Genomic DNA, 25,598 nt, shown 5'->3' with positions numbered 1-25,598 from the left:
GAAATCTGTATGCAGATCAAGAAGCAACAGTTAGAACCGGACGTGGAACAACAGACTGGTTCCAAATTGGGAAAGGAGTATGTCAAGGCTGTATATTGTCACCCTGCTTATTTAACTTACATGCAGGATTAGATCTCTGGCAAATGGTATTGTGAACCAAAGTCCTCTGACGCCTGGGCCTGCTGTCCTAGTCTCTACACAAAGCTACTTTATGTATTTATTCTTTCATTATAAAATTTTAAAGATAGGTTTGTCATAGCTTTTCTTCCAAGCAGCAAGCCTCATTTAATTTCATGGCTGCAGTCACCATCTGCAGTGATTTTGGAGACCAAGAAAAGAAAGTCTGTCACTGTTTCCATTGTTTCCCCATTTATTTGCCATGAAGTGATGGGACCAGATGACATCATCTTTGTTTTTTGAATGTTGAGTTTTAAGCCAGCTTTTTAAAGATATGGTTCCTGCCCTCAAGGAGCTTCCAGAATAGCAAGTGGCTCACTGGTAAAGAATTTGCCTGCCCATACAGGAGACCCATGTTTGATCCCTGATAGAGGAAGATCCCACATGCCCCAGGACATCTAAGCCCATGTACCACCATTACGGAGCCTGTGCTCTAGAGCTGGGGAGCTGCGCCTACTGAAGCCACCACACCCTAGAGCCTTGCTCCATAACAAAAGAAGCCACCACAATGAAAAGCCTGCGTACAGCAACTAGAGAAAAGTTCGTGCAGCAAGGAAGACCCAGCACAGCCAAAAACAAACAAATAAATACAATTAATTGTTTTTAAAAATTAAAAAAAAAAAAATTGAAGGACAGGTGTTGGAACTTCCCTGGAGGTCCCGTGGTTAAAAGTCCATGCTTCCAATGAAGGGGTGCAGGTTTGATACCTGGTTGGGAAAGTCAGATCACATTTGCCACGTGTCAAGGCTTAAAAAAAAAAAAAATTAAAAACTAAAAGGACAGGTGTCAATCGGGTTTCCATGGTTGTGGCAGATAATATTTTCCAAGTTGGCCACCAAAGATCTATCCCGCAGGCCCTTCCTACAGAGTGATAGTGACGCACCTCCCACTGATAAATGAGACCTTCCGTGAGAAGTGGGTCAGCTTGGGATCTCCTGCAAGCTTGCTTTTGGAACCCAGTTGCCACACTGCGAGGAAGCCCTAGGCTGTGGGAAAAGGCCCCAGCTGCTCAGAATGACAGCCCCAGATGAGAGTCCACCTGACGGCCAGCGTCAGCTGCTGGCTTCGTGCATGAAGAAGTGAGGTATAAGACAAAACGTACGTGGTCGTTGTCCCCAACCCCTGGCCCAGAGCGCCTAACACCTTTGGAATTCGCTGAGTGATCGGAGTGTCTTTGGTTACTCATACCGGGGCCTTTTCCACCGTATCTGACTTTATGCTAATGAGGTGGCTCAGGCCTGGGCCCCTAGACAGCTTCTCGGTGGGGACTGAGCTCCAGAAAAAACCTACCGCTGTGATTAGAGGGTTAGAATCTTCAGCACCTCCCCCAGCCTTCCAGAGATAAGGTGAGGACTGGAGGCGTGATTTAATCAGCTCTGCCTGTTGATAAAAGCCTGAAAGGAGAGGTGGGAGGAGCTTTGGGTTAGGGAACAGACTTCCAGGCTGGGAGGGGGTGGAGAGTCTTGGGTCCCTGAGGACAGGGCATGGAGGCTCTGTGCCCCACCCCCACCTGAGAGCTCACCCTATTCAATTGTTTATTTAGTTATTTTTATTTTATTTATTTATCTTTCTCAGTTGTTCCAGGTGGCATGTGGCACATAGGATCTCAGTTCCCCGGCCAGGGATCGAATCCATGCCCTCTGCAATGGAAGCTCAGAGTCTTAGCCATTGGATCACCAGAGAAGTCCCTCTTTTTAAAAATTTTAACCATTTTATTGAAGTATGATTACTATGAAAGTGAAAGTGCTAGTTGCTCAGTCGTGTCCAACTCTTTGCAACTCCATGGACTTAGCCCGCCAGGCTCCTCTGTCCATGGGATTTTTCCGGGTAAGAATACTGGAGTGGCTTGCCATTCCTTTCTCCAGTCCTTTTTTACATTTTTTTTAACCATTTATTGAAGTATGATTGCTTTATGAAAGGCTAAACATATTTAGTGTATGCAACTTGATGAGCCTGAACACAAATGCACACCTATGAAACTATCGCCACCATCTAAGCGCTAAACATATCTATCCATCCATGATCTCCAAAATTTCTCCTGCCTCCTTTACTTTTTTTTTCCCCCTGCATCGAGAGGCATGTGGGATCTTAGTTCCCAGACTAGGATTGAATCCACATCTCATGTAGTAGAAGCATGGAGTCTTAACCACTGGGCCACTAGGAAAATCCCCTGCCTCCTTTACTTATTATTGTTATTTGTTAAAAGGACACTTAACATAAGACCTGGACTCTTAGCAAGTTTTTACATGTACAATACAGTATTGTTAATTCCAGGCACTAGGCTATGTATGTAGCTCTCTAGGACTTGTTCATTTTGTATAACTGAAACTTTGCACCCTTTGACTAATGCCTCCCAATTTCCCTCTTGCCCTATCCCCTGGCAACCACCATTCTATTCCCTACTTGCATGAGTTTGACTCTTTTATTATTTTTTAAATTAAGTACAGTTGATTTAGGGTCTCCCAGGTGGCACCAGTGGTAAAGAACCTGCCTGCCAGTGCAGGAGACATAAGAGATGAGGGCTTGATCCCTGGGTCGGGAAGATGCCCTGTAGGAGGGCATGGCAACCCACTCCAGTATTCTTGCCTGGAGAACCCCATGGACAGAGGAGCCTGGAGGGCTACAGTCTGTAGAGGGGCAAAGAGTTGGACAGGACTGAAGCAACTTAGCACACACACAGTGTTGTGTTAGTTCCTGGTATACAGCAAAGTGATTCATAAGGATTAATAAGGAATAAACATATATATTATTTTTCATATTGTTTTTCATTATTATTTATTACAAGCTATTGAATATAATTCCGTATCATACAGTAGGACCATATTGTTTTTCTGTTTTATATATAGTAGTTTTATCTGCTAACCCCAAACTCCTAATTTATCCCTGCCTTATGCCTCTTTTCCCTTTGGTAACCACAAGTTTGTTTTCTATGTCTGTGAGTCATTTTCTGTTTTGTAAATAAGTTTATTTGTATCACACTTTATTTATTTATTTAGTTGTAGCACGCAATCCCTTAGTTGCGGCATGGGGGATCTAGTTCCCTGACCAGGGATGGAACCCAGGGCTTCTGCATTGGGAGCTCGGAGTCCTAGCCATTGAAGTCCCAGAGCCTACTTGTTATGGATCTATGGTGACTACAGAGCCGTGGGGATTCCAGGGACAGACGATCTGAGATGAAAGAATGAGAAATGAAGAGCATGGGGAAAACGGCAGCAGCTGTGGCTCTTGGGCTTCAAGCAACCGAAAGCTACTCTGGATTAAGAAAAAGAAAAAAGGGAAAAATGCTAGGGGAGCTCCAAGAGTCACAGGAAGAGATGAGGCACCGGGACTCAGAAAGGATGTGATTCAGGCAGGGCCACCCCGGGGCCCTCATGGATCTGCTCTGGGAGGCAGACATCACAATAACTTATTCCCGCATGCCCGAGGACCCTGTTCTACTCCACCCAGGCTGCCCTTCCTGATAACGGGAGGAGGATTCTGGTTGGCTGGTCTGGTTGCCTGCCTGCCTGTTGGGGAAAAGGGAGGAGCCCAGTGACTCACAGCCCACCAGAACCCTGAGGAATGAGGGAGAGGAAGTCCCCCCACCCACTGCGTAGAAGAACAGGAAGCTGTGGCTGGCCTGGCAAAACTAAAAGGCATCTACTGGATTCGCTTGGAGAAGGTTCAGTGCCAATGACAGAGACCCTCAGTGACAATGGCTTAAATGAGATCAAAGTCGATTTCTCCTGTGTCAAAACCCAGAGGTAAGTAGTGCAGGGCCCAGCCCCTTCCTTGGGAATCAGTCTAGAGCTCTACCCAGCACGTCTAAGTTCTAAGGAGAGGATGAAGAAACAGAGCGGAGAGGGAGCAGAGTGTGTGCCCCCCAGATTCTGGGGAAACATCACACTTCTTACATTCCATTGGCCAGATTTTCATCACGTGACCACACCAAGCTGCAGTGCAGGCAGGGAAATGTCATCCCTGCTTAAAATTCTTTTGCCCCCAAGGAAGAAAAGCCTGGCTCCAGGATAATGCCCAGGTCCTGCCACATCCACCATGCGCCATCTGGCTGCCCAGCGCTCACATGCATACATCTTTTCATCTACATTTAATATTTTAAAATGTTCCCGCCCATCACAAGGGTGCCACCATCATGTCGCACCCAATACAGGAACATGTTCCTCGTTCTCAGGTCCAAGTGCTGCAAGAGCTCCAAGTCCAGCACCTCTGGGGAGTGTCCTCTTTCTTCAATCCCATCTCAGTGTTTTGTAACCTGTGGACCAAAGAGAAGTTTAACCGGCACCCGCTGCCCTTATATATGTGTATGTTAGCAGTGCAGTCGTGTCCGACTCTTTGTGACCCCATGGATTGTAGCTCTGTCCATGGGATTCTCCAGGAAAGAATACTGGAGTGGAATGCCATTCCCTTCTCCAGGGGATCTTCCAGACCCAGGGGTCGAACCCAGGTCGCCACCTGCATTGTAGGCAGATTCTGTACTGTCTGAGCCACTAATAATGCAGAAAAGGAAGAGGAAAGAGATGAAAACACTCAAAAATAACACTGAAATGACACAGAATGCCAGGAAATGCAGGTAGGCACTGTCTACAGTCCCCATTCTACAGTCAGAAGCCTGGAGCTGACATTTATCACTTCCCTTTTTGCTACGCTTGTTGAGATCCCCCTGTCTTTGGCCAGCATCAAAGTTAATTTGCTCAAAACTTCACTCCTAAGAGGTCACAGCCCTTGATGATTCAGCTCACAAAGGAATTCTAGTATTTTGGGGGGAAACTTTTACCTACTTCTCCCCACTTTTTTTGGCCACTTGGCATGCGGGATCTTAGTTTCCTGACCAGAGATCAAACCCATGCCCCCTGCACTGAAGTATGGAGTCCTAATCACTGGGCCGCAAGGGACGTCCCTGAACCTTTATCCCTGATGTATCAGTCATCTATTGCTGGGTGATTAATAACTCCTAAACTTAAAGGCTTCAAAGAACAATAAAGAGCAGGCAGGGTTTTGTACGTTCAGAATGGCTGCCATCAAAAAGTCTACAAACAATAAATGCTGGAGAGGGTATAGAGAAAAGGGGAACTCTTACACAGTTGGTGGGAATGCAAACTAGTACAGCCACTGTGGAGAACAGTGTGGAGATTCCTGAAGAAGCTGGAAATCCCTCTGCTGGGCAGACACACCGAGGAAACCAGAATTGAAAGATACACATGTATCCAGTGTTCATGGCAGCACTCTTTACAATAGCCAGGACACGGAAGCAACCTAGATGCCCATCGAATGGATAAGGAGGTTGTGGTATGTATAGACAATGGAATATTACTCAGCTATAAAAAAAGAACGCATTTGAGTTGGTTCTAATGAGATGGATGAAACTGGAGCCTATTATACAGAGTGAAGTAAGTCAAAAAGAGAAACAGCAATACAGTATATTAATGCCTATATATGGAATTTAGAAAGACGGTAATGATGACCCTATATGCAAGAAAGCAGAAGAGACACAGATATAAAGAACAGACTTTTGGACTCCGTGGGAGAGGCGAGGATGGGATGATTTGAGAGACTAGCATTGAAACATGTATATTACCATATGTAAAATAGAGGACCAGTGTAAGTTTGATGCATGGAGCAGGACACTCAAAGCGGTGCTCTGGGCCAACCCAGAGGGATGGGGTGGGGAGGGAGGTGGGAGGGGGGTTCAGGATTCGGGGACACACATGCACATGGCTGATTCTCGTCTATGTGTGGCAAAAACCACCACAATATTGTAAAGTAATTAGCTTCCAATTAAAAAAACAAAAAAGAGCAGGCAGGCTTTTGTAGAATGACTGTGACCACTTCCATGTCACCCTGTGGAGTGGGGACGGCCCAGGAGCACACATTCACAACACTGGAGTGGGAGAGCGTAAACGGTCAGAGAGACACAATAATAGGCTATTTGGTCTTTTTTTTTTGCCTTCCCGCAGTAGCCCTTTAAAAAAGCATCAGAGGCAAACTATTATCTGTAGGACCCATAAACAGCAAGGTCCTCTGTAGAGCACAGGGGACTACAGCCAATGTCCCTCGATAAACCACATGGAAGAGAAGTATAAAAAAAGAACGTCTACATTATTTAACTGAGTCACTTTGCTGTACAGAAGAAATTAGCACAACCTTGTAAATCAACCATACTTCAATAAAGCAAATTTTTTAAAAAGGCATCACAGGGACACATTTTGGTCAAAAAAATTTTTTTTGAAATGAGACTAGAGGATCATCATATCAGTTCCTAAAAATTAATCTATAATTTGCATTACGCTTCAATCACTGTAAGACCAGTCTTGTTTCTTCCATCTCCCCACTATCAACAGTGCAGATTCCCTTCATTTTATAATTTTGTTCATATTAATCTGTAAGATTAAAAGCTCAATAAAATAGCTTTAATTACATCAGCACACCTAACACAATAGTTCTTGAATTTCAGAAATACCTAATTCATGACACGACTGAAGTGACTTAGCACTATCTGCCCGGGATGCGCTAGGTGCTCTGCACCCCTGACAGTTGTTTATTGATATTTCTCACAAATATGCTGTAGGGTGGATGTCCTTATCCTCATTTCACAGAACCAGGTCATGCGGCATTGAGAAGTTGCTGAGCCTGAAACCTGGCTTCTCTGCGCTTTTCTCGCTGGCTCATGCTGAGAAAACAAAGAAATGCTTTCCTAGTTCCCTCACCAGAGATGCTGCTCAGAAAGCAGGAAGGGAGATGACGGGCAAATCACCTGGGTCCTGTTGATCAGCAATCAGGATTGTTCATAAAACTGTTCCTTTGCCTCCTCTTTTCTCCTCCTTCCTCTCACAATCCTTTGTACTTCTATGAAAATACTTTTCACACTGACTTATAATTAGTTCTGTCTGTTTGTGTCTCAAATTATAATTAGCAGGATGTCTTTCCCAGAGACTCCAGAAAATTGAGACTTGAGTTAAAATGTTGTCATGAGGCTAAACTAATTTACCAGCCTGCTTTGTAGCGCAGATCTAGTTAACCTGGATACAGAGTAAACCTTAAATCTTGCTAGTGCTCCTGGTGTCTTCTCTTTGACCTCTCCTTATGTCTAATGAGCTTCTCTAGTGGCTCAGAGGGTAAAGCGTCTGCCTGCAGTGCAGGTAGACCTGGGTTTGATCCCTGGGTCAGGAAGACCCTCTGGAGAAGGAAATGGCAACCCACTCCAGTACCTTTGCCTGGAAAATCCTATGGACAGAGAAGCCCAGTAGGCTACATACAGTCCATGGGGTTGCAAAGAGTTGGACACTACTGAGTGATTTCACTTTATGTCTAATTACAACAGGCTTCTTACCTTGCTCAGTTAAGCTTTATGATAATTTTGTTTGCCATTGTTTATGGCAACCAAATAGCTTGTTTAAAATGCCTCATTGCCTCAATGGCATTTAGAGACAAAGAATGAGTAACTAGGGAGGAGATATATATATCTCTCACAGCCCCCAAGCCCATCTGGCCCTTCAACATAGTTTTAATAAACAGGACTGCCAATTCTCCACCCTTGAAAATCTTTACAGGCCCAGGAATAGATTTAGCTGATCTCCAACCCTGTTTCCATGTTGTTGGATTAGTTTTGAGTCTTTTGGCAAAATTTCCATGAAAGACCCTAGCCTTTAAAATTTTGTTTCCTAAAACACTGTACAAGGAAGTGTTCCTTTTGCTTCTGGGAGGCAATGTTTTGAAAAACAACCATAATTCAGCGGTATGTGTTCTGTCATCTTCAGAGACAGCACCCACTGTGCACTGAAAGGAAAACGTTGCTGACAAAAAAAAGGGAAGTGTGCTTTTTAAAGTCAATGACAAATGCGGCAAATGCTGTGCTGCAAAAATAAGGGAAATGAAAGGTTTGTGCAAACCCTTTGAAAAAACCTCGTTTTCATAATAATAAAGCTAGTCAAAAGCTAAAATCCTTCAAATATCTATCTCTTGGCCCAAAACATAATGGGTACTGAAAATAGTATAATGGAACATCAAAAAGTACAATTCTTTTTAAAACAGTAGACATATAAAGAAAAATGATAACGCTAAAGAATAGTTAAAATGACACTCCTAGACATGTCTTATGTAGTTTATAATTTTCCCCTTTGAATTATGGAAAAAATTCAGGTTTAAAAAATATTTTGAATATAGATTCATTTCAGAGTACAGAATTTCTTTCTTTTTTTTTTTTGGATATGTGGCTCTGTATGCAGGATCTTAGTTGCCTGACAAGGGACAGACCTTGTGTCTCTTGCAGTGGAAGCATGGGATCCCGGTCTGGGCGCTGCCCCCGCTCCCCACCTCCCCAAATGACCTCTGGGGAGTTCCTTTAAATGATTTTTTTTAATGATTACTCCAAATCTATTCTGGGGCAAAGGAACTTTAAATTAAAATACATTTAAATCCATTCTTACACTGTCACTTTCTACTGTGGCTTTTCTTAAAGGACTTAAGCCTTGCTTTTCATTTAACCAATTAAACATTTCTCCCACCTATACCGAATTCCCAGACTTTCTCTTGGGTGGGCATAAGTAATGACATGAAATACTGTCTGATATGAGAAGGTATTTACCTTCAAAGCCCTACAAATGTTTAATAGAAACCTATATGCTTAAGTAGGAATGTAAAAACTCACTGTCAAAAAAAATCCCCTCAAAACCTCAGAACACTATAAGTTTTGAAAGTTTGAACATTTTTACTTTTTACATCAGTGAAAGTGAAAGTCGCTCAGTCGTGTGCGACTCTTTGCGACCCCATTGGACTGTAGCCCTCCAGGGTCCTCTGTCTGTGAAATTCTCCAGGCAAGAATACTGGAGTGGGTTGCCATGCCCTCCTCCAGGGGATCTTTTGGACGCAAGGATCCAACCCGGGTCTCCTGCGTTGCAGGCAGATACTTTACCGTCTGAGCCACCAGGGAAACCCTTTTACAATTAGAGGCTTCGTAATTAATATGATTATTAAAAGACCGAACTATCAATATATGAGTTGACACTGTAATCCACCTGAGGAGTAAGTTCTCCCTGTTTGGCCCCAAGAAACTATTTTGTTTCTTTTTCTCACTGTGGTAAGACAAGCATAACACAAAACTTTGCTGTTTTAATAACTGTTGAACGTTCGGCAGCGCTAAGCCCATTCACCCTAAACCCACTGTTCAGCACCTCCCTGTTTTTATTTTCTGGCTTACCACTAGGGGGCGGAAGAACACAGCGCATCAGCCGGCCTCTTCGCGCCACCTAGCCCACGCATGCGCTTCTCACCTGGGGCAAGGTGAACGGGGGCGGGGCAGGGGCGGGGCCTAAGGGCGGGGCCACAGACGCCGGCTCGGCGCCGGCATTGTGACGTCAGGTCGCGCAGCCGGGCTGGGACCCGGCGCCGGCTCGCTGAGGCGCTTCCCGGGAGCGTGACGCGCCGACTCCCCTCCCCGCGGCCCGCCCGCCCGCCCGCCGGCCTCGCCGCCGCCTCCTTCGCTCCCTCAGCGGGCCAGCGGCCGGGGCGGAGGCTCGGGGGCGTCGCGGCGCCGAGAGGGCGGGCGGCCGGGCTTCGGCGCGTCCGGCGGCCCGGGTCCAGCGGCCGGTCGGTGCGCGGCGGGCCGGCGGCGGCGGCGGCGGGCGCCGGTCTATATGGCGGCGGCTCTGTCGGGCCTGGCTGTCCGGCTATCGCGCTCGGCCGCCGCCCGCTCTTATGGGGTCTTCTGCAAGGGGCTGACCCGCACGCTGCTCATTTTCTTCGACCTGGCCTGGCGCTTGCGTATCAACTTCCCCTACCTCTACATCGTGGCTTCCATGATGCTCAACGTCCGTCTGCAGGTGGGTGAGGCGCGCCCGCCCAACCCCCTGCCTTCCCCCCGGCCCGGATCGTCCCCGAGCGCCGGTCCGCCTCGCGCGGCCCGGCCCACCCTCGCCCAGGCCCGAAGATGCCGCCGGAAGGTGCCAGGCTGGATGCCGAGTGTATGGCTCAGCACCGCGCCTTTCTCCCGCAGCCCCGCGGGAGAAAATCCCCGCAGAGGTCATTGTTGACCCTGTTTTCGCAGAAGAGGCGGGGTGGGGTGGGGGCGTGGAGCGGCAGGCCTCGAGTAAGGTCCTCCGCGGGCTCATGGGCTCGGAAGGCCCCTGGCCCTGAAGAGGAAATTGTGACAATGATTGATTGGGCATGCGGGGGCGGGGAGTGCGTTGCCTTTTCTAGTTCCCAAACTTTATGAAGCTTTCAAAGCGATGCAAGCTTAAGGTAAATGAATTGATGTTAATCGATGTTCTGATAGAGGTATCCATGTCTATCCTGGCCCGGGGTGGAGGATGTTGGTGGTGAAAGGAGTAGGGGTGGTGATGAGGAAAAAACGAGGTGTAAAGACGTAGAGAGGCAAAGGTTCAGAGGCCTGAAACAGTTCAGATGTGAAATAGTACACACACCCACACACACCCAGCACCCTGGAGATCATCTCTGCCATCAGGGATTGACATTTCTACCTCCCGCAAATTCCAGATGCCTTGTTCTGGCGGAATGGAAAACCGTCAAATTGAGAATGATTCCTTCCCGAGTGTGTCATAGATGGCCAAGTGCTGAGCATCTCTTGGCTTCCATTTACACATTGTGGAGGGTCTGCTCTGTGCCGCCTAGGGCTCTGATGAACAGGTCCCTGTTCCCCAAGAGCTTAGGGTCTGACAGTACTTAGGGGAAGCCTGAGCAGGACTGTGCGGTATTGACGTGGGCCGGGCAGGTGCTTTCTTTTTTCCCTTCGGTTTGACTGTGCCTGTATGCTAAGTAACTTCAGTCCTGGCTGACTCTTTGGGACCCCATGGACTGTAGCCCACCAGGCTCCTCTGTGCATGGGGTTCTCCAGGCAAGAATACTGGAGTGGGTTGCCTTGCCCTCCTCCAGGGAATCTTCCCGACCCAGGGACTGAAAGTCTCTATGTCTATTGCATTGGCAGGCAGTATCAGAATATAATTGTCTCAAAGCCTCTCACTGGTGGTGTAAAACCCCTTATTGACTGAAATTGAGTTAAGGTGAGTTGGGATGAACCTGCCTCTCTATTTTAGGGTCTAAATCGAGATTCTTTTATGTGAACAGGGGCTTGTAGCATCCTTAAGTGGTGCCAAAGGAGTCAGAAACTCAGGTTTCCAGTAGGTTGTAGCAATGAGCAAAGAAGGTGCTGGGAGTGGGGACAGAAATCAGCCAGAAAGCCTGTGCTCCAGCCTGTTGTCACCAGCCAACTGCTGTGTGCCAGAGGCAGCCATTTCCCAAGAGAAAGTGGAAATCCTAATTTTTAAATATCATCGCAACAAAAAATCACCTTTGTGGGCAAAGCAGAATGTGTCAGGAGGCTCTATCTGACCCTCAAGCTCCACTTTGGAGACTTTCGTTCCGGGGTTACTTGTATAATTTGCAGGCTTCCTGGGTGGCACTAAGTGGTAAGGAACCTGCCTGCCAACGCAGGGGACATTAAGGGATGAGGATGGGAAGATCCCCTGGAGGAGGAGATGGCAGCCCCCTCCAGTATTCTTGCCAGGAGGGGCTGCAGTCCGTAGGGTCACAAAGAGTTGGACCCGACTGAAGTGACTTAGCACACACTTAGCACGTAGTCACAAGTAAGAGAAAATCAACAAGATGTTGAAAATAGCCAGTGGTGTACCATAAAACCTCACCTTTCTGATATGTCCCCTTAGTTACTTTTGACCACCCCTCTAGTCCAAGCTGCCAAGGTGCCTCTATCTATCCTCCCCAGGGCCCTTGGAGACATCTTTTAAAAGTATAAATCAGATTGTGTCATTCCTTACAAGGGAAAAAAAAAAGAAACCCAAACTGCTTCCCACTGCCCGTGGAATGCAGTTCACATGTTTCTGTCCTGTAGATTTGACTTCTGTCCACCTTGCTGACATCTCCCTGGCTTGTTCCTTGCTTGCTCTGTTTTCCTGTCTCCTCTCTGCAGGCGCCAAGCCTCTTCCTGCCCCTGGGCATTTGCATTTGCTGTTCTTGCCACCTCGAGCACTCCTCCCTGGCTCTTAGAACTCCAAGACGCTCTCACTCCTGGCTTCTCCTTTCAGAAGGGTCTTTGGGATCACCAAATCAATCTGGTCTTGCAGCTGCTGTTGTCACTGCATGAGTGCTGAGGCTTGCTTCATATCAATAAGGAGTGAAGGACTGCATTCCTGTTACGATGATGAGGGTTTCCAGATCTCCCAGTTGCTTGTAGGCCAGTAGGGGAAGCTCTGGAAAGGTTACTCAGATACAGATTTCCTAACGAGGAGTTTGCACTGTCATGATTGAGGGCGAGCGCACTGTGGAGGCGGGAGGTTGGCTCTGGGATGTGTGGCGCGGGCAGAACGGAGAGCCGGGACACCGGCCCCACGGGTGGCTTGCCGGATGAGCCGTCGGGTCGTCGTCCACAGGCAGCACAGCTTGAGAGAACCGTGGAAGCTGAACACTCTGGCTGTAGAGTGCGGGGTTTATTTGGCCATTTCAGGTGTGCGTGGGGGTGGGGAGGCGCAGACAAGGTGGTCCCTAGGTGCTTGGAGGGAGGGCTGCCTGAGAACCGTGTGAGGATTTTTCCATTGTGGAGTGTTGACACGCCAGCCCCTGTGTTGCTCAAGGGTCACCTGTATTTGCAAACTGTATATCTGAGAAGGATTAATCTTCAAAACATGTGAAGAACTCGGCAACAACCACCCAATTAAAACATTGGCAAAGGGCTTGAATAGACATTTCTCCAAAGAAGATACACCGATGGCAAGTAAACCCAGGAAAAGATGGGCAGTTGGAGCGTGTTTGTGGGCAGCCAGGCCACCGGCCACGGCGAGGACCTGAGATGTGGTCGCAGTGGCCTCTGAGCCCTGAGCCCCGGGCTGTGCACTTGAGCCTTGTGGCCCCGTGGGACGCCCCGAGAAGGGGCCCTGGTGGCCAGGCTCTGCTTCCCATCCCAGCCCTGCAGGGTGTGAACGTGGCGTCCCCCTGCTTCCGGGCCCTCACAGACCCATGCGGGCCACCTTCTCTCCCTGAGACTCACGGCTCCTGCCGTCTCCCCCCATCTCCTCCCGTCCTGTCCCAGGGACACTTTTGGGCCTGGAGGGCGAGTGACTGCTCGTCTGTCACTGGCAAAATCTCCTCACCTGGACCTGGGGACCCCCACGCCAGGCTTAGTCCCCAGGAGCCTCTCTACTCACTGCTCCGACTCCAAATCTGAGCCCAGCTACACAGGCTGAGAAGCTTCCCGTGCCCAGCCCTCGCCTGACCTGGCCCTGCCCCCAGGAGGCCTCTCTTCTGCCAGGGAGGCAATAAAACCCAGTGCTGGGGGAGAAAAATTGGGAAACTGCAAGTCAAAGTCACACTGAGACTGGCTCTTACGCAGGGAGGGGACAGTGAGGGTGTGGAGAAATTAGACCCTGTGCACTGCCGGGAGGAATGGAAGGTGGTGCGGTTGCTGTGGGAGCCAGTTTCAGTTCAGTCGCTCAGTCGTGTCCGACAGTTTGCGACCCCATGGACTGCGGCACGCCAGGCCTCCCTGTTCATCACCAACTCCCAGAGTTTACTTAAACTCGTGTTTATTGAGTTGGTGATGCCATCCAACCATCTCATCCTCTGTCATCTCCTCCCACCTTCAATCTTTCCCAGCATCAGTGTTTTCCAGTGAGTCAGTTCTTCACAGTAGGTGACCAAAGTATTGGAGTTTCAGCTTCTGCATCAGTCCTTCCAGTGAATATTCAGGACTGATTTCCCCTAGGATTGACTGGTTGGATCTACTTACAGTCCAAGGGATTCTCAAGAGTCTTCTCCAACACCACAGTTCAAAAGCATCAATTCTTTGGTGCTCAGCTTTCTTTATATTATAGTCCAACTCTCACATCCATACGTGACCATTGGAAAAACCATAGCTTTGACTAGATGGACCTTTGTTGGTAAAGTAATGTCTGTGCTTTTTAATATGCTGTCTAGGTTGGTCATACTTTTCTTTCAGGGAGCAAGCATCTTTTAATTTCATGGCTGCAGTCACCATCTGCAGTGATATTGGAGCCCCAAAAATAAAGTCTTGTCACTGTTTCCATTGTTTCCCATCTATTTCCCATGAAGTGATGGGACCAGATGCCGTGATCTTAGTTTTCTGAATATGGAGTTTTAAGCCAACTTTTTCGCTCTCCTCTTTCACTTTCATCAAGAGGCCTTTTAGTTCCTCTTCACTTTCTGCCATAAGGGTGGTGTCGTCTCCATATCTGAGGTTATTGATATTTCTCCCCACAATCTTGATTCCAGCTTGTGCTTCTTCCAGCCCAGCGTTTCTCATGATGTACTCTGCATATAAGTTAAATAAGCAGGGTGACAATAGACAGTCTTGAAGTACTCCTTACCCGATTTGGAACCAGTCTGTTCCATGTCCAGTTCTAACTGATGCGTCTTGACTTGCATACAGGTTTCTCAGGAGGCAGGTCAGGTGGTCTTGGGAAGCAGTTTAGCAGGTCCTCAAAAAGTTGAGTACAGGATCGCTGTATGGTTCAGTGGTTTCACTGTAGGCGCACACCGCAGAGATCTGAAGGCAGGGACGCAGGCGCTTGTGCCCCAGTGTTCCCGGCAGCACTGTGGACGATTCAGGCGTCTGTCAGCACATGAGCGGGCAGACAGACGTGTGTACCTTCAGTGGACACTTACTCAGCTTTGAAAAGGAATGAAGTTCTCACACCTGCTACGACTTGGATGGACTTAAGGGACGCCATTCAAAGAGGCGGAACATAGAAGGTAGTGGCCAGGGGCTGGAGGAGGGGGAACGGGAGTTGTTGAATGAAGATGCTTCTCGTTTGGATGAAAACGTCCCAGAACCATGTGGTGGTGATGGATGGCAGCCTTTATGTGTATTTTACTGCAGGTTTAAAAGAAGTACCAGACGGGAGATTATGCTCTTGGTTGTAGTGGCAGTGTTCAGTTGCTGTACGTTTCTGTCTGTCCTTTTTTTGGGCTGAGCTGGGTCTCCGCTGCTGTGAGGGCTCCTCTCTAGTTGCGGTGCCCAAGCTTCTCATTGCAGGGGCTTTACCTGTTGCCAAGCTTGGGCTCCAGGGCTTTTGTGCTCCAAAGCTGTGGAGCACGGGCCTGGTTGCTTCGAGGCACGTGGAATCTTCCAGGACCAGGGGTTGAACCCGTGTCCCCCTGCCACATGCACTGGCAAGCAGACTCCAGACACTGGACCACTAGGGAAGTCCTGGACACATGTTTTCTTTTCTCTTGGTTATATGCCTAGGGTTGGAATTGCTGGGTCATGTGGTAACTTTGTGTTCAACCAATTCAAAAAAATCACTCTTACTTCCTGATGAGAGTGGAGGGGGAAGCAGGGAGACCCTCAGATGAGCAGGAGAGAGGAGTATTGGTGATTCATCACGGTGATGCCAGAGAGGCCCTGGAGGAGGTTGCATTGTGGGCATATCTTGGCATTTGCGCCAACAGGCTTGCCTGCCTTAAAGGACGAGATGGTGTGAGAGAAGTGCTTGTTTGCACCTCTTTTTGTGTGAACTGTACCTGTTCTTTGCCCGTTTTTCTGGTGGGTTGTTGGGTTTCTTGAAGCTTTGTCAAATAAGAGTTGTCTGTTGATAAGAGTTGAAAACATTTTCCAGTTACTATGTTTTTCATTTTGCTGATAGTGTTTTCACCATACTGAAATTCTTTGTAGTGAAATTTAACAGTCATTTCTGACTTTTGGGTTTTGTCCTAGTTAGAAAGGCCCTCCTAACTCTAAAGATACAAGGAATTCACTTGTAATTTACTCTGGTACTAATACATCCCGTTTTGCTTTTACACGTAAAACGCTGGAGTTTATCCTGGCGTAAGGTGTACGATATTGATGCAAACTGACCTGTCTCTACCTGCCACAAGGAAGCTGGTGCCTGTGAGTTTTTCCCTTGTCCCTACGTTCAGTGGAAAGCAAGCCTCCAGAGGACGGATCCTTCTTTATCTGCTTGGTGCGCTGTCCCCATCCCTGTGCTCAGAACAGCACTGGCCTAGCTTCGGGGCTCGGTGAACACTTGCTGATTGAATCTGTAGCAGAAAATGCCGCAGGTGTGGAATCCCCCGGGAAAGGTTACAGTCATTAGTAAGGGATCTTTAACGTCTTCGCCAGCTCACCCTCCTCGTGGTCAGCGTGCTGGGTGCCTCCTTGGGCGGTGTCTCGGTCTCTGACGGCTCCCAGCCCTCGGCCCCTCCCTCCTGGACCTCCACGTCTGTCCACACTTGGGCCACTTTGGGTCATCCAGGGGTCGCTTCTCTGGCCTCTGCTTGACAGACTCCCTCAGTTGCGTTTTGTTACTGGTTCCCTCTGACATGCTTTTTAAAAAAAATGAACTAATTTTGACTGCCCCCGATCTTAGTTGTGGCATGCGAACTCTTAGTTGTGGCAGGCAGGATCTAGTTCCCTGACTCAGGATCGAACCCGGGTGCCCTGAATTTGGAGCATGGAGTCTTAGTCACTGGACCACCAGGGAGTCCTTCCCCTGATGCGCTTGCTGATAACGATGCTCATAGCAGCTGTTTCTCGGCTGCCCCGGGCTGTGGCCACAGAACATGCTGGGTGCATCCAGCCGAAGAGTCCTCATGCAGGACAGCAGGCGCCGCCTTGCTCGGCCCACCCTCCCGCCTCATGCCCGGCCTGGTGGGCGCACCCTGGAGCCTCTGGGTGGCGGCTAGTGCGCGGGGATGTCGTGGATGTGCTGCGGAGTTCACAGCAGAGCCTGGGTCCACGTGGCTGACTCTGTGCGCTGGTGCTTGGGGGCGGCACAGAGTGCCCTTCTCTTGCTCGTCCTCTGAGTGGTGTGGCCAGCAGAGCAGTTTGTCTCAGATACTTTCACGGTGAGCTCAGCGGTGGGCAGGTCAGCTGACGCCGCCTCCGAGAGCTGGGAGTGGGCGGTGTCACTCCGAGGTGGAATCAGAAAACAGCACAAGCGAATGTTCGTGCCAGGCAGAGACAGACCAGTGGGTACCGAAGTGGGGAGGGCAGATTAGGGCCATAGGATTAGCAGGTTCAGACTACCATGTGTAAAACAGTTAAGCAACAGGATATGTTGTATAGCCACCTCCTGTAGTAACTTTGATTAGAGTATGGTGTGTAAAAACACTGAGTCGCTGTGCTGTGCATAATATTGTAAGTCAGCTGTACTTCAATTAAAAAACCAGCTGTGAAGCCAGGTGGCATGAGGCATCACCAGGCAGGTCCCCCTCCACGCTGGTGGTCGTCCAGCTGAGCAGCCGCCCTGCATTCAGCTGTGCCCCCAGCCCCCTTCAGGGATAGCCTTGCCAGCTGGCTGTCAGTGGCACAGAGGCGGGGGTATTTTTAGTTTCCAGAGCAATGGTATCCAGACCATCACGTCCCTGAAGCCATTAATAGCGCAGGTTGGGGAGGGTAAGGTGACCGTACCAGAGGGCGCAGCTGCGAATCGGGTCAGGCCTGCTGTTGCCCAGGAGGGCGCCAGCCTCCCTGGCGGGGATCCTTGTGGACCGGGTTGCTCCTGTCTTCCAGTTTCCTCCACACCTTGCCCCCACGGCCGCTGTGGTTCCCTATTCAACGGTTGTCTGTTTCTGGGACGTAGTGGGCAGGCACTGGTGAGGGAGGTGAGGAGTAAGCTCAGCCCTGCACTTTGTTTTTCTTGCCCCATACTGTGTTTTTATTTATTTTTTTAAATTTAATTTTGGCTGTGCTGGGTCTTCACTGTGGCACGTGGACCTAGTTCCCTGCTCCACGTGGGAACTTCCGGACCAGGAATCAAACCTGTGTCCCCTTCATTGGCAGGCGAACTCTTAACCCCTGAACCACTAGGAAAGTCCTGAATCACACTGTCTAGAATTTCAAAATAGACTTCCCTCATTTAGGGGGAAGGGGTCTCAGTGTTTGTGGATAAGTCAGTTTGCCGTAATTTCTGCTGCTTATTATTTTGTAGATCTGGGGGTTGCGGGGTGGGAGATGATAGCTGGGCCGAGGACGGTTCATTGTGTAATGGTGCGTGCTTTATTCGGCAAGATACAGTGTACCAGTACGTGTACAGTACAAGGAGAGTAAACCACAAAAACCGCTGCATGGATGACTCTGCTTAGAAATTACTTGAAAGTTACTTCTGGCTCTCAATATATAAGTAATGTGTGTAACCATCTAATATCAAAAGTCATCTGGTTGAGGGCTCAGAGCCAAAAGTGTTTTAACTCACCTACTGAAGTCTTTTTGTAAAGAATTGAATACATAGTTTATTACTGAATTTACTGAAGCGCTAGATCTTTAGTAAGCAACTTCAGATCAGATCAGATCAGATCAGTCGCTCAGTCGTGTCCAACTCTTTGCGACCCCATGAATCGCAGCACGCCAGGCCTCCCTGTCCATCACCAACTCCCAGAGTTCACTCAGACTCAAGTCCATCGAGTCAGTGATGCCATCCAGCCATTTCATCCTCTGTTGTCCCCTTCTCCTCCTGCCCCCAATCCCTCCCAGCATCAGAGTCTTTTCCAATGAGTCAACTCTTCGCATGAGGTGGCCAAAGTACTGGAGTTTCAGCTTTAGCATCATTCCTTCCAAAGAACACCCAGGGCTGATCTCCTTCAGAATGGACTGGTTGGATCTCCTTGCAGTCCAAGGGACTCTTAAGAGTCTTCTCGAACACCACAGTTCAAAAGCATCAATTCTTTGGCACTCAGCTTTCTTTATAGTCCAACTCTCACATCCATACATGTCCACTGGAAAAACCATAGCTTTAACTAGACGGACCTTTGTTGGCAAAGTAATGTCTCTGCTTTTGAATATGCTATCTAAGTTGGTCATAACTTTCCTTCCAAGGAGTAAGCGTCTTTTAATTTCATGGCTGCAATCACCATCTGCAGTGATTTTGGAGCCCAGAAAAATAAAGTCTGACACTGTTTCCACTGTTTCCCCATCTATTTCCCATGAAGTGGTGGGACTGGATGCCATGATCTTCGTTTTCTGAATGTTGAGCTTTAAGCCAACTTTTTCACTCTCCACTTTCACTTTCATCAAGAGGCTTTTTAGTTCCTCTTCACTTTCTGCCATAAGAGTGGTGTCATCTGCATATCTGAGGTTATTGATATTTCTCCCGGCAATCTGGATTCCAGCTTGTGTTTCTTCCAGTCCAGCGTTTCTCATGATGTACTCTGCATAGAAGTTAAATAAGCAGGGTGACAATATACAGCCTTGACGTACTCCTTTTCCTATTTGGAACCAGTCTGTTGTTCCATGTCCAGTTCTAACTGTTGCTTCCTGACCTGCATACAAATTTCTCAAGAGGCAGATCAGGTGGTATGATATTCCCATCTCTTTCAGAATTGTCCACGGTTTATTGATCCACACTCTCTCACTATTTGTTACTGTTGTTCAGTCGCTAAGCTGTGTCCCACTCTTGCCCACCCAATGGACTGGAGCACACCACGCTCCTCTGTTCCCCGGAGTTTGCTCAGATTCATGTCCATTGAGTCGGTGATGCCATCCAACCATCTCATCCTCTGTCCGCCCCTTCTCCTCCTGCCGTCAATCTTTCCCAGCATCAGGGTCTTTTCCAGTGAGTTGGCTCTTCACATAAGGTGGCCAAAGTATTGAAGCTTCAGCTTCAGCATCAGTCCTTCCATTAAATATTCAGGGTTGAGTATATGATTACTTTGTCATTATCGAAGGTATGATTACATTAAGGGTATCTTATTTAAAATATTGTAAGAATTCTGACAACATTTCACCTTTCTGAACTGTACTGAGTTATCCTATAAGGACATAATAAAAGTAGTTAGAAACCAATTTTCCTGAGAGTTGGCCCATATTAAATGACCTATTTTTCTTAAGAATTAAAAAAAAAAAAACTGTTCTAATATGTATTAAAATATATTTAGGAATGCTTCCATTTCAGGAAAATGGTCATTTTTAATACATTTAGATCAGTAAAATTAAATGTAAGGTTTAAAATAACATGCTTTGGAGAGTTAGTTTGCGAGAAGTTAGGTTTGCCCTGGTGAACCGTGAGAGTGTTGGCTGTGCTTTGCACCACCAGGTACAGCTGTGGTGGTGACTTCTTGTAGTGATATATACAAACACTGAATTACTAGATTGTACGAACCTAGACAGCATATTCAAAAGCAGAGACATTACTTTGCCAACAAAGGTCCGTCTAGTCAAGGCTATGGTTTTTCCAGTGGTCATGTATGGATGTGAGAGTTGGACTATGAAGAAAGCTGAGTGCCGAAGAATTGATGCTTTTGAACTGTGGTGTTGGAGAAGACTCTTGAGAGTCCCTTGGACTGCAAGGAGATCCAACCAGTCCATCCTAAAGGAAATCAGTCCTGGGTGTTCATTGGAAGGACTGATGCTGAAGCTGAAACTCCAATACTTTGGTCACTTCATGCGAAGAGTTGACTCATTGGAAAAGACCCCGATGCTGGGAGGGATTGGGGGCAGGAGGAGAAGGGGACGACAGAGGATGAGATGGCTGGATGGCATCACTGACTTGATGGACGTGAGTCTGAGTGAACTCCGGGAGTTGGTGATGGACAGGGAGGCCTGGCGTACTGCGATTCATGGGGTCGCAAAGAGTCGGACACGACCGAGTGACTGAACTGAACTGAACGACTGAAACTAATATATTTTATGTCAGTTGTATAGCAATTTAAAAAAAAAGAGCTGGGGACATCCCTGATGGTCCAGTGGCGAGGACTCCACTCTCCCAGTGGGAGGGAACTAGATCCATCCCAGGTAAGGGAACTAGGTCTCACACACCACAACTGAAGATCTGGCGCAGCCAAATAAATATTCAAAATATAAAAAAATAATTGCACCTTATATTTGCATATAGCTTTATGCTGCCCAGATGTATTTGTGTCAGTGTTATATAGAATAATAGTCATCCTTGTATAGATTATGCCCCGAGGACACATGAGGTTCCCCGGTGGCTCAGCTGTAAAGAATCTGCCTGCCGACACAGGAGATGTCGGTTCAGTCCCTGGGTGGGGAAGATCCATGGGCAGAGGAGCCTGGTGGGCTATATATAGTCCATGGGGTCCCAAAGAGTCAGACATGACTTAGCAACTCAACAACAATGTAAGTGAAGTTGCCCCTGATTCCTTCAAAGTGGCTTGCCCTGCCTGAGTCACTGAGTATCGTCCTCAAATAGGACACTCTGGGTAAGGCCTTGGTTGCTTGAGTGAGTCATCTAGTTTATCCTGGTTAAAGGGAGCCGCTTTTTATTGAACCTGCAGAAGTAAGTACATTGCCATGAAAAGTGCAGAGCCTCAGTGCATGTTTAAGTATTTTTAGGAAATACTGCATTAATCAAGTACTGTTCTTTTTGTTGTGATTTCTAATTGGTAGGTTGACATCCTGTTTTCTATCACAGTGTGGGAATCCTTGGTACCGGAGACTGTCAAAGAGACCTTCGTATTTGCTGGGAAATACCTGGTGTGTGTGGACTCTCCCGAGACCCCATCTTCATTATTACCCTGTAATTTGTTGGTCTTTTCCAGGTTCATATTGAGATCCACTGAAGGCCTTCCGCGGACTGACAGGCGTGTCCTGGGGCTCAGGGTGTCAGAGACACAGCATGAGGGACGGACACAGGCCTCTCCGCACCCATCTCGCAGAGGAGCAGGGAGTGGGCGCCACCTCAGACAGAGCCTCGTGCAGAGAACTGTGGAGCGAGAGAAGGCAGGAGGTGAGCCCTGGCCCAGCAGATGCCGCTTCCTGGGCGAGGAGGCCTGCAGCCGATGCCTGGGGAGATCCAGGAAAGGAAGAGTCATCACTGGAAACAAAGCATGACCTGCGTGGCGCCAGCCCCTTGCTTTGCGGTGGCCTTGAAGCGCTTCCACGGTGGCAAGAAGCAGTAGGAAGAAATTCAGCCTCAGTGGCTGCGCAGAGCAACCCTGCAGGTCTGTCCTGGGCTCCTGCAGGGGAGCGGGGTGCGGGGCTGGCCCGTGGCGTCGGGGAGGCTCCGGGCATGGACTGGCCGCAGGCAGCGCCCAGGGCCACAGAGGACGGAGCCACGGCGGAGAGTCCCGGGGGTCAGGACTGCTGGGCCAGCAGAGAGGGTCGGCAAAGGGGGTTTCTGAGGATGACCCGCCCCGTGCTTTCCTGGAGAAGCTGGACTCTGCGTTGGCACCCTCTTGCCTGCGATCCATCCTGCTGCACGCACATCCCCTAATATTCTTGAATAATGAGACAAAAAGTGTTTTCCCTGGCCATCCAGAGCCCATGTTTTCAGAGCCAAGAGTAGAGTACAAGAAAATGCTTTCATGGGAAAAAAGTACCTCAGATGATCTGCAGATAACAGTGGCATCACTGGCTGCACAAGCTTTTGAATGAGCAAATCTGTTGTGCCGTGGTTAAGGTACAGGCAGAACAATAAAAGTAGTGAGACTAAGCGCTATCCTCGAATGCGTTCTTTTGCGTTAACTCTGGACGCACACGGTGCGGCAGTGAAGTTCCGGCTTTGATTTGTGTGACCAGACAGACTTAGTCAGTGAAACTTAAACCCACAGAAAGCTGGTTGATACAGAAGGCAGTCTCTGTGCTTGAAAGACATTTAGGATTGGGAAGCCGAGTCAAGGAGGTTATTGACATTGCCTTATACAGCTGTCATCCGAGAATCGAAAGCTGTAACAGCAAGCTTTAAGTTCACCTTCAGCACCATCTGGCAGGGCCGCCGTCCCAGGCACTCTCTCTCCAGCCTGTTCTCTCACCATCTGATGAGAGTAGATATTTGTAAAAGTCAACCCTGCTGGGCTTGTTGTGAGCCAAGCCAAGTTGATGGTAAGCTGTTGTCATTTCTGCGTTTGTAGAATAATTTGAGCAAAAGCTGATACCTTTTCTCACACCCCTTTCCTTCCACTTGACATGCAATTTACATGGAGGCCCTACGGTGAAAGTTGCAATATTAACATTACCTTTACCTTTAGATAACCCTTCCTCGAACTAGGAACCTTAGCAGTGTTAACCCAAAATAAAAAATGAGCTTGAGCCTGTCTGCTGGAGCTCAGTCATAGAGGAAAAAAAAAAAGCAAGTATTTCCCCTTACGGAAGGTCTCCAGCTCCTAGGAGTTGCGATGTCTCCTGCACTAAACCTTTTTCTGCGCTGACCCCTTTTGTCGTGTGCTGGTAATTCGATGACAGGCACTGAAGAGCGGAAGTTTTTCAGGAGCCCAAAGAAGACGCCCCATTTCCAGAGTTATTGATTGCATATATCAGTTTATATTGCGTGCTAAATTACCATGCCGTGTGCTATTTTAGTGTTCTGGGGAAATGAAAAATAAAACCCGTTCTTTAGCGTAATAAATGTCTTATTTTACGTGTGTAGTCTTGGTTCCCTTCGTCTTTATTATTAATGCAGCCTTCCTCATACTTGAGTTTGTTTGCGAAAAGTTGTTCACTGATTCAGAAGATTGGAAGCAGAGATCAAAAGCAAAATGTAAAATTACTCTGGAACTCAACTGTCCAGATAGAATGAAATAATGTGTTATGATCCTTGTGGAGTGGGGTACTCACCCCTATGAAGCAGTGGTCTGCAGCCAGGCTACAAGGACACCGACCTGACTGGAGAAAAAGCCCTGGTTAGTGGACTCTCCGCCTCAGCGTCGTCAACGGGCGGTGAATGAGATGACACTTTTCAGTGTTGTAGAATGGGATCGATTTTCTTGTCAACACCCTCTCCCTGTCCCTCTTCCCTCCCCACCCTCCCTTTTTTGTTGTTGTTTTAAACTCAGTCTACTTTGAGATGGAAGTTTCCATGACACATCAGCTGTTTTTCTTTTGTAAATTCCAAGTATGTGAATTTTCAAACAGTTGCAAAGAACAAATTCAGAATTCCCTATTTAGCATTAACTGAATTAATTTGTGGCGCTTGTGGTAAAGAATCCGCCCCCAAGGCAGGAGACATAAGTGATGTGGGTTTGATCCCTGGATTGGGAAGAACCCCTTGAAGAGGGCATGGCAACGCACTCAGTACTCTTGCTCAGAGAATCCCATGGACAGAGGAGCCTGGCAGGCTATGGTTCATGAAGTCTCAGAGTCAGACACGGCTGAAGCGACTTAGCACACACAAATCAACTTGAAGTGTTTTCGTATAGTTACGTCAGAATAAGGTAAGTGCTTTTATAAAAGCTTTGTGGAAAAGCTCACAGTAACTTTCTTGTTTACATTATTTTTTAGTGCATATCCACTGCTGACATTGTTCCTTTTGGTGCTGTGCTGTCTCCAGGTCCGTCCGAAGGTGGCCCTCCTGTGGAAAGTCCTGGGGTAGAAAGGTGGTGATCTGTGTAGCGTGTGAAACCTATGAAGTTTCAGGGCTGTGAAGGATGGCCTTCTGCAACCCATTCTATTTTTGAAGCAATTAGAGGAATAAGATACTCTTTTGAATAAGTTGTTTCCATGATTAAATTATAAAAGGATTGCTCATTTGAAATATTTTAAATGTATCATTTTGGCAGTGAAAACTGAGGGAAGCCTGTTTTAAAAGTTCTGATGTCTATATGCATGTTCTTCTTTTTTGCCTTTATGGATTCTGTTCTTAAGGACTAGACAGCACAGTCACTTTAAATTTAGAAACAGCATATAGTGCAAAATCTTGGACTTGGTTATTCACATTTGGAAATCATGAAATCTTTTTCACATGGAGTGGATGTTGAGATCTTGAAGTGATTATGAAGTTGCCAGCCTGTAGAGAATAAAAAATTAAGAAGTTTGTGTTTACATCAATTATTCTTACATGACTTGATTTTATAGTTAGGAAGCAACACATGTGTTTGGGAGCTTTGTGTGTGTATTCTAAAATGCATATAGGCCATTTCCTGTAATTTCACGCAGAATAAGAAATGTGGGGACTTCCCTGGTGGTCCAGTGGATAAGACTCTTGAGTTTCCACTGCAGGGGACCCATGTTTGATCCCTGGTCAGGGAACTAATTAAAATTTAATTAAAATTAAAAGATGCTCCTTGGAAGAAAAGCTATAACAAATCTAGACAGTTTATTAAAAAGCAGAGACATTACTTTGCTGACAAAGGTGCGTATAGTCAAAGCTATGGTTTTTCCAGTGGTCACATATGAATGTGAGCGTGGGCCCATAAGGAAGGCTCAGTGCCGAAGAATTGATGCTTTTGAACTGTGGTGTTGGAGAAGACCCTTGAGAGTCCCTTGGACTTCAAGGAGAGCCAAGCAGTCCATCCTAAAGGAGATCAGTTCTGAATATGCATTGGAGGGACTGATGCTGAAGCTCCAATCTTTGGGCACCTGATGTGAAGAGCTGACTCATTAGAAAAGACCCTGAAACTGGGAAAGATTGAAGGTGGGAGGAGAAGGGTTCAACAGAGGATGAGATGGTTGGATGGCGTCACCGACTCAATGGACATGAGTTTGAATAAGCTCTGGGAGTTGGTGATGGACAGGAAGGCCTGGCATGCTGCAGTCCATGGGGTCGGCAAGA

General features: G+C 47.7%; 1 protein-coding gene and 1 long non-coding RNA gene across 2 annotated transcripts; both read left to right on the top strand.

The window, feature by feature from the left end:
* Positions 1-9,576: 9,576 nt before the first annotated feature.
* On the top strand, positions 9,577-22,176 carry SMIM10L3 (small integral membrane protein 10 like 3). The gene is made up of 2 exons (XM_070780224.1): positions 9,577-9,992; positions 21,652-22,176. Exons 1-2 carry the CDS (start codon positions 9,807-9,809, stop codon positions 21,670-21,672), a joined length of 207 nt encoding a protein of 68 aa, XP_070636325.1. The 5' UTR covers positions 9,577-9,806; the 3' UTR covers positions 21,673-22,176.
* Positions 22,177-22,483: 307 nt separating this feature from the next.
* On the top strand, positions 22,484-24,874 carry LOC109578216 (uncharacterized). Its single transcript, XR_002183658.2, has 2 exons — positions 22,484-24,261; positions 24,378-24,874. It is a non-coding gene; the product is annotated as an uncharacterized lncRNA (long non-coding RNA).
* The last annotated feature ends 724 nt before the right edge of the window (positions 24,875-25,598 follow it).

This window comes from Bos indicus, chromosome 25, assembly GCF_029378745.1.
Source record: "Bos indicus isolate NIAB-ARS_2022 breed Sahiwal x Tharparkar chromosome 25, NIAB-ARS_B.indTharparkar_mat_pri_1.0, whole genome shotgun sequence".
Classification (NCBI taxonomy): domain Eukaryota; kingdom Metazoa; phylum Chordata; class Mammalia; order Artiodactyla; family Bovidae; genus Bos; species Bos indicus.
The sequence above is the reverse complement of the archived record's forward strand: the minus strand, read 5'-3'. Positions and strand labels throughout refer to the sequence as shown.

Bases quoted from the DNA above. Each gene is read 5' to 3' on its own strand.
- SMIM10L3 (XM_070780224.1), top strand. From the start codon at position 9,807: ATGGCGGCGGCTCTGTCGGGCCTGGCTGTCCGGCTATCGCGCTCGGCC. The intron at 9,993-21,651 runs GTGGGTGAGGCG...GGTCTTTTCCAG, and splicing joins TGCTCAACGTCCGTCTGCAG to GTTCATATTGAGATCCACTG.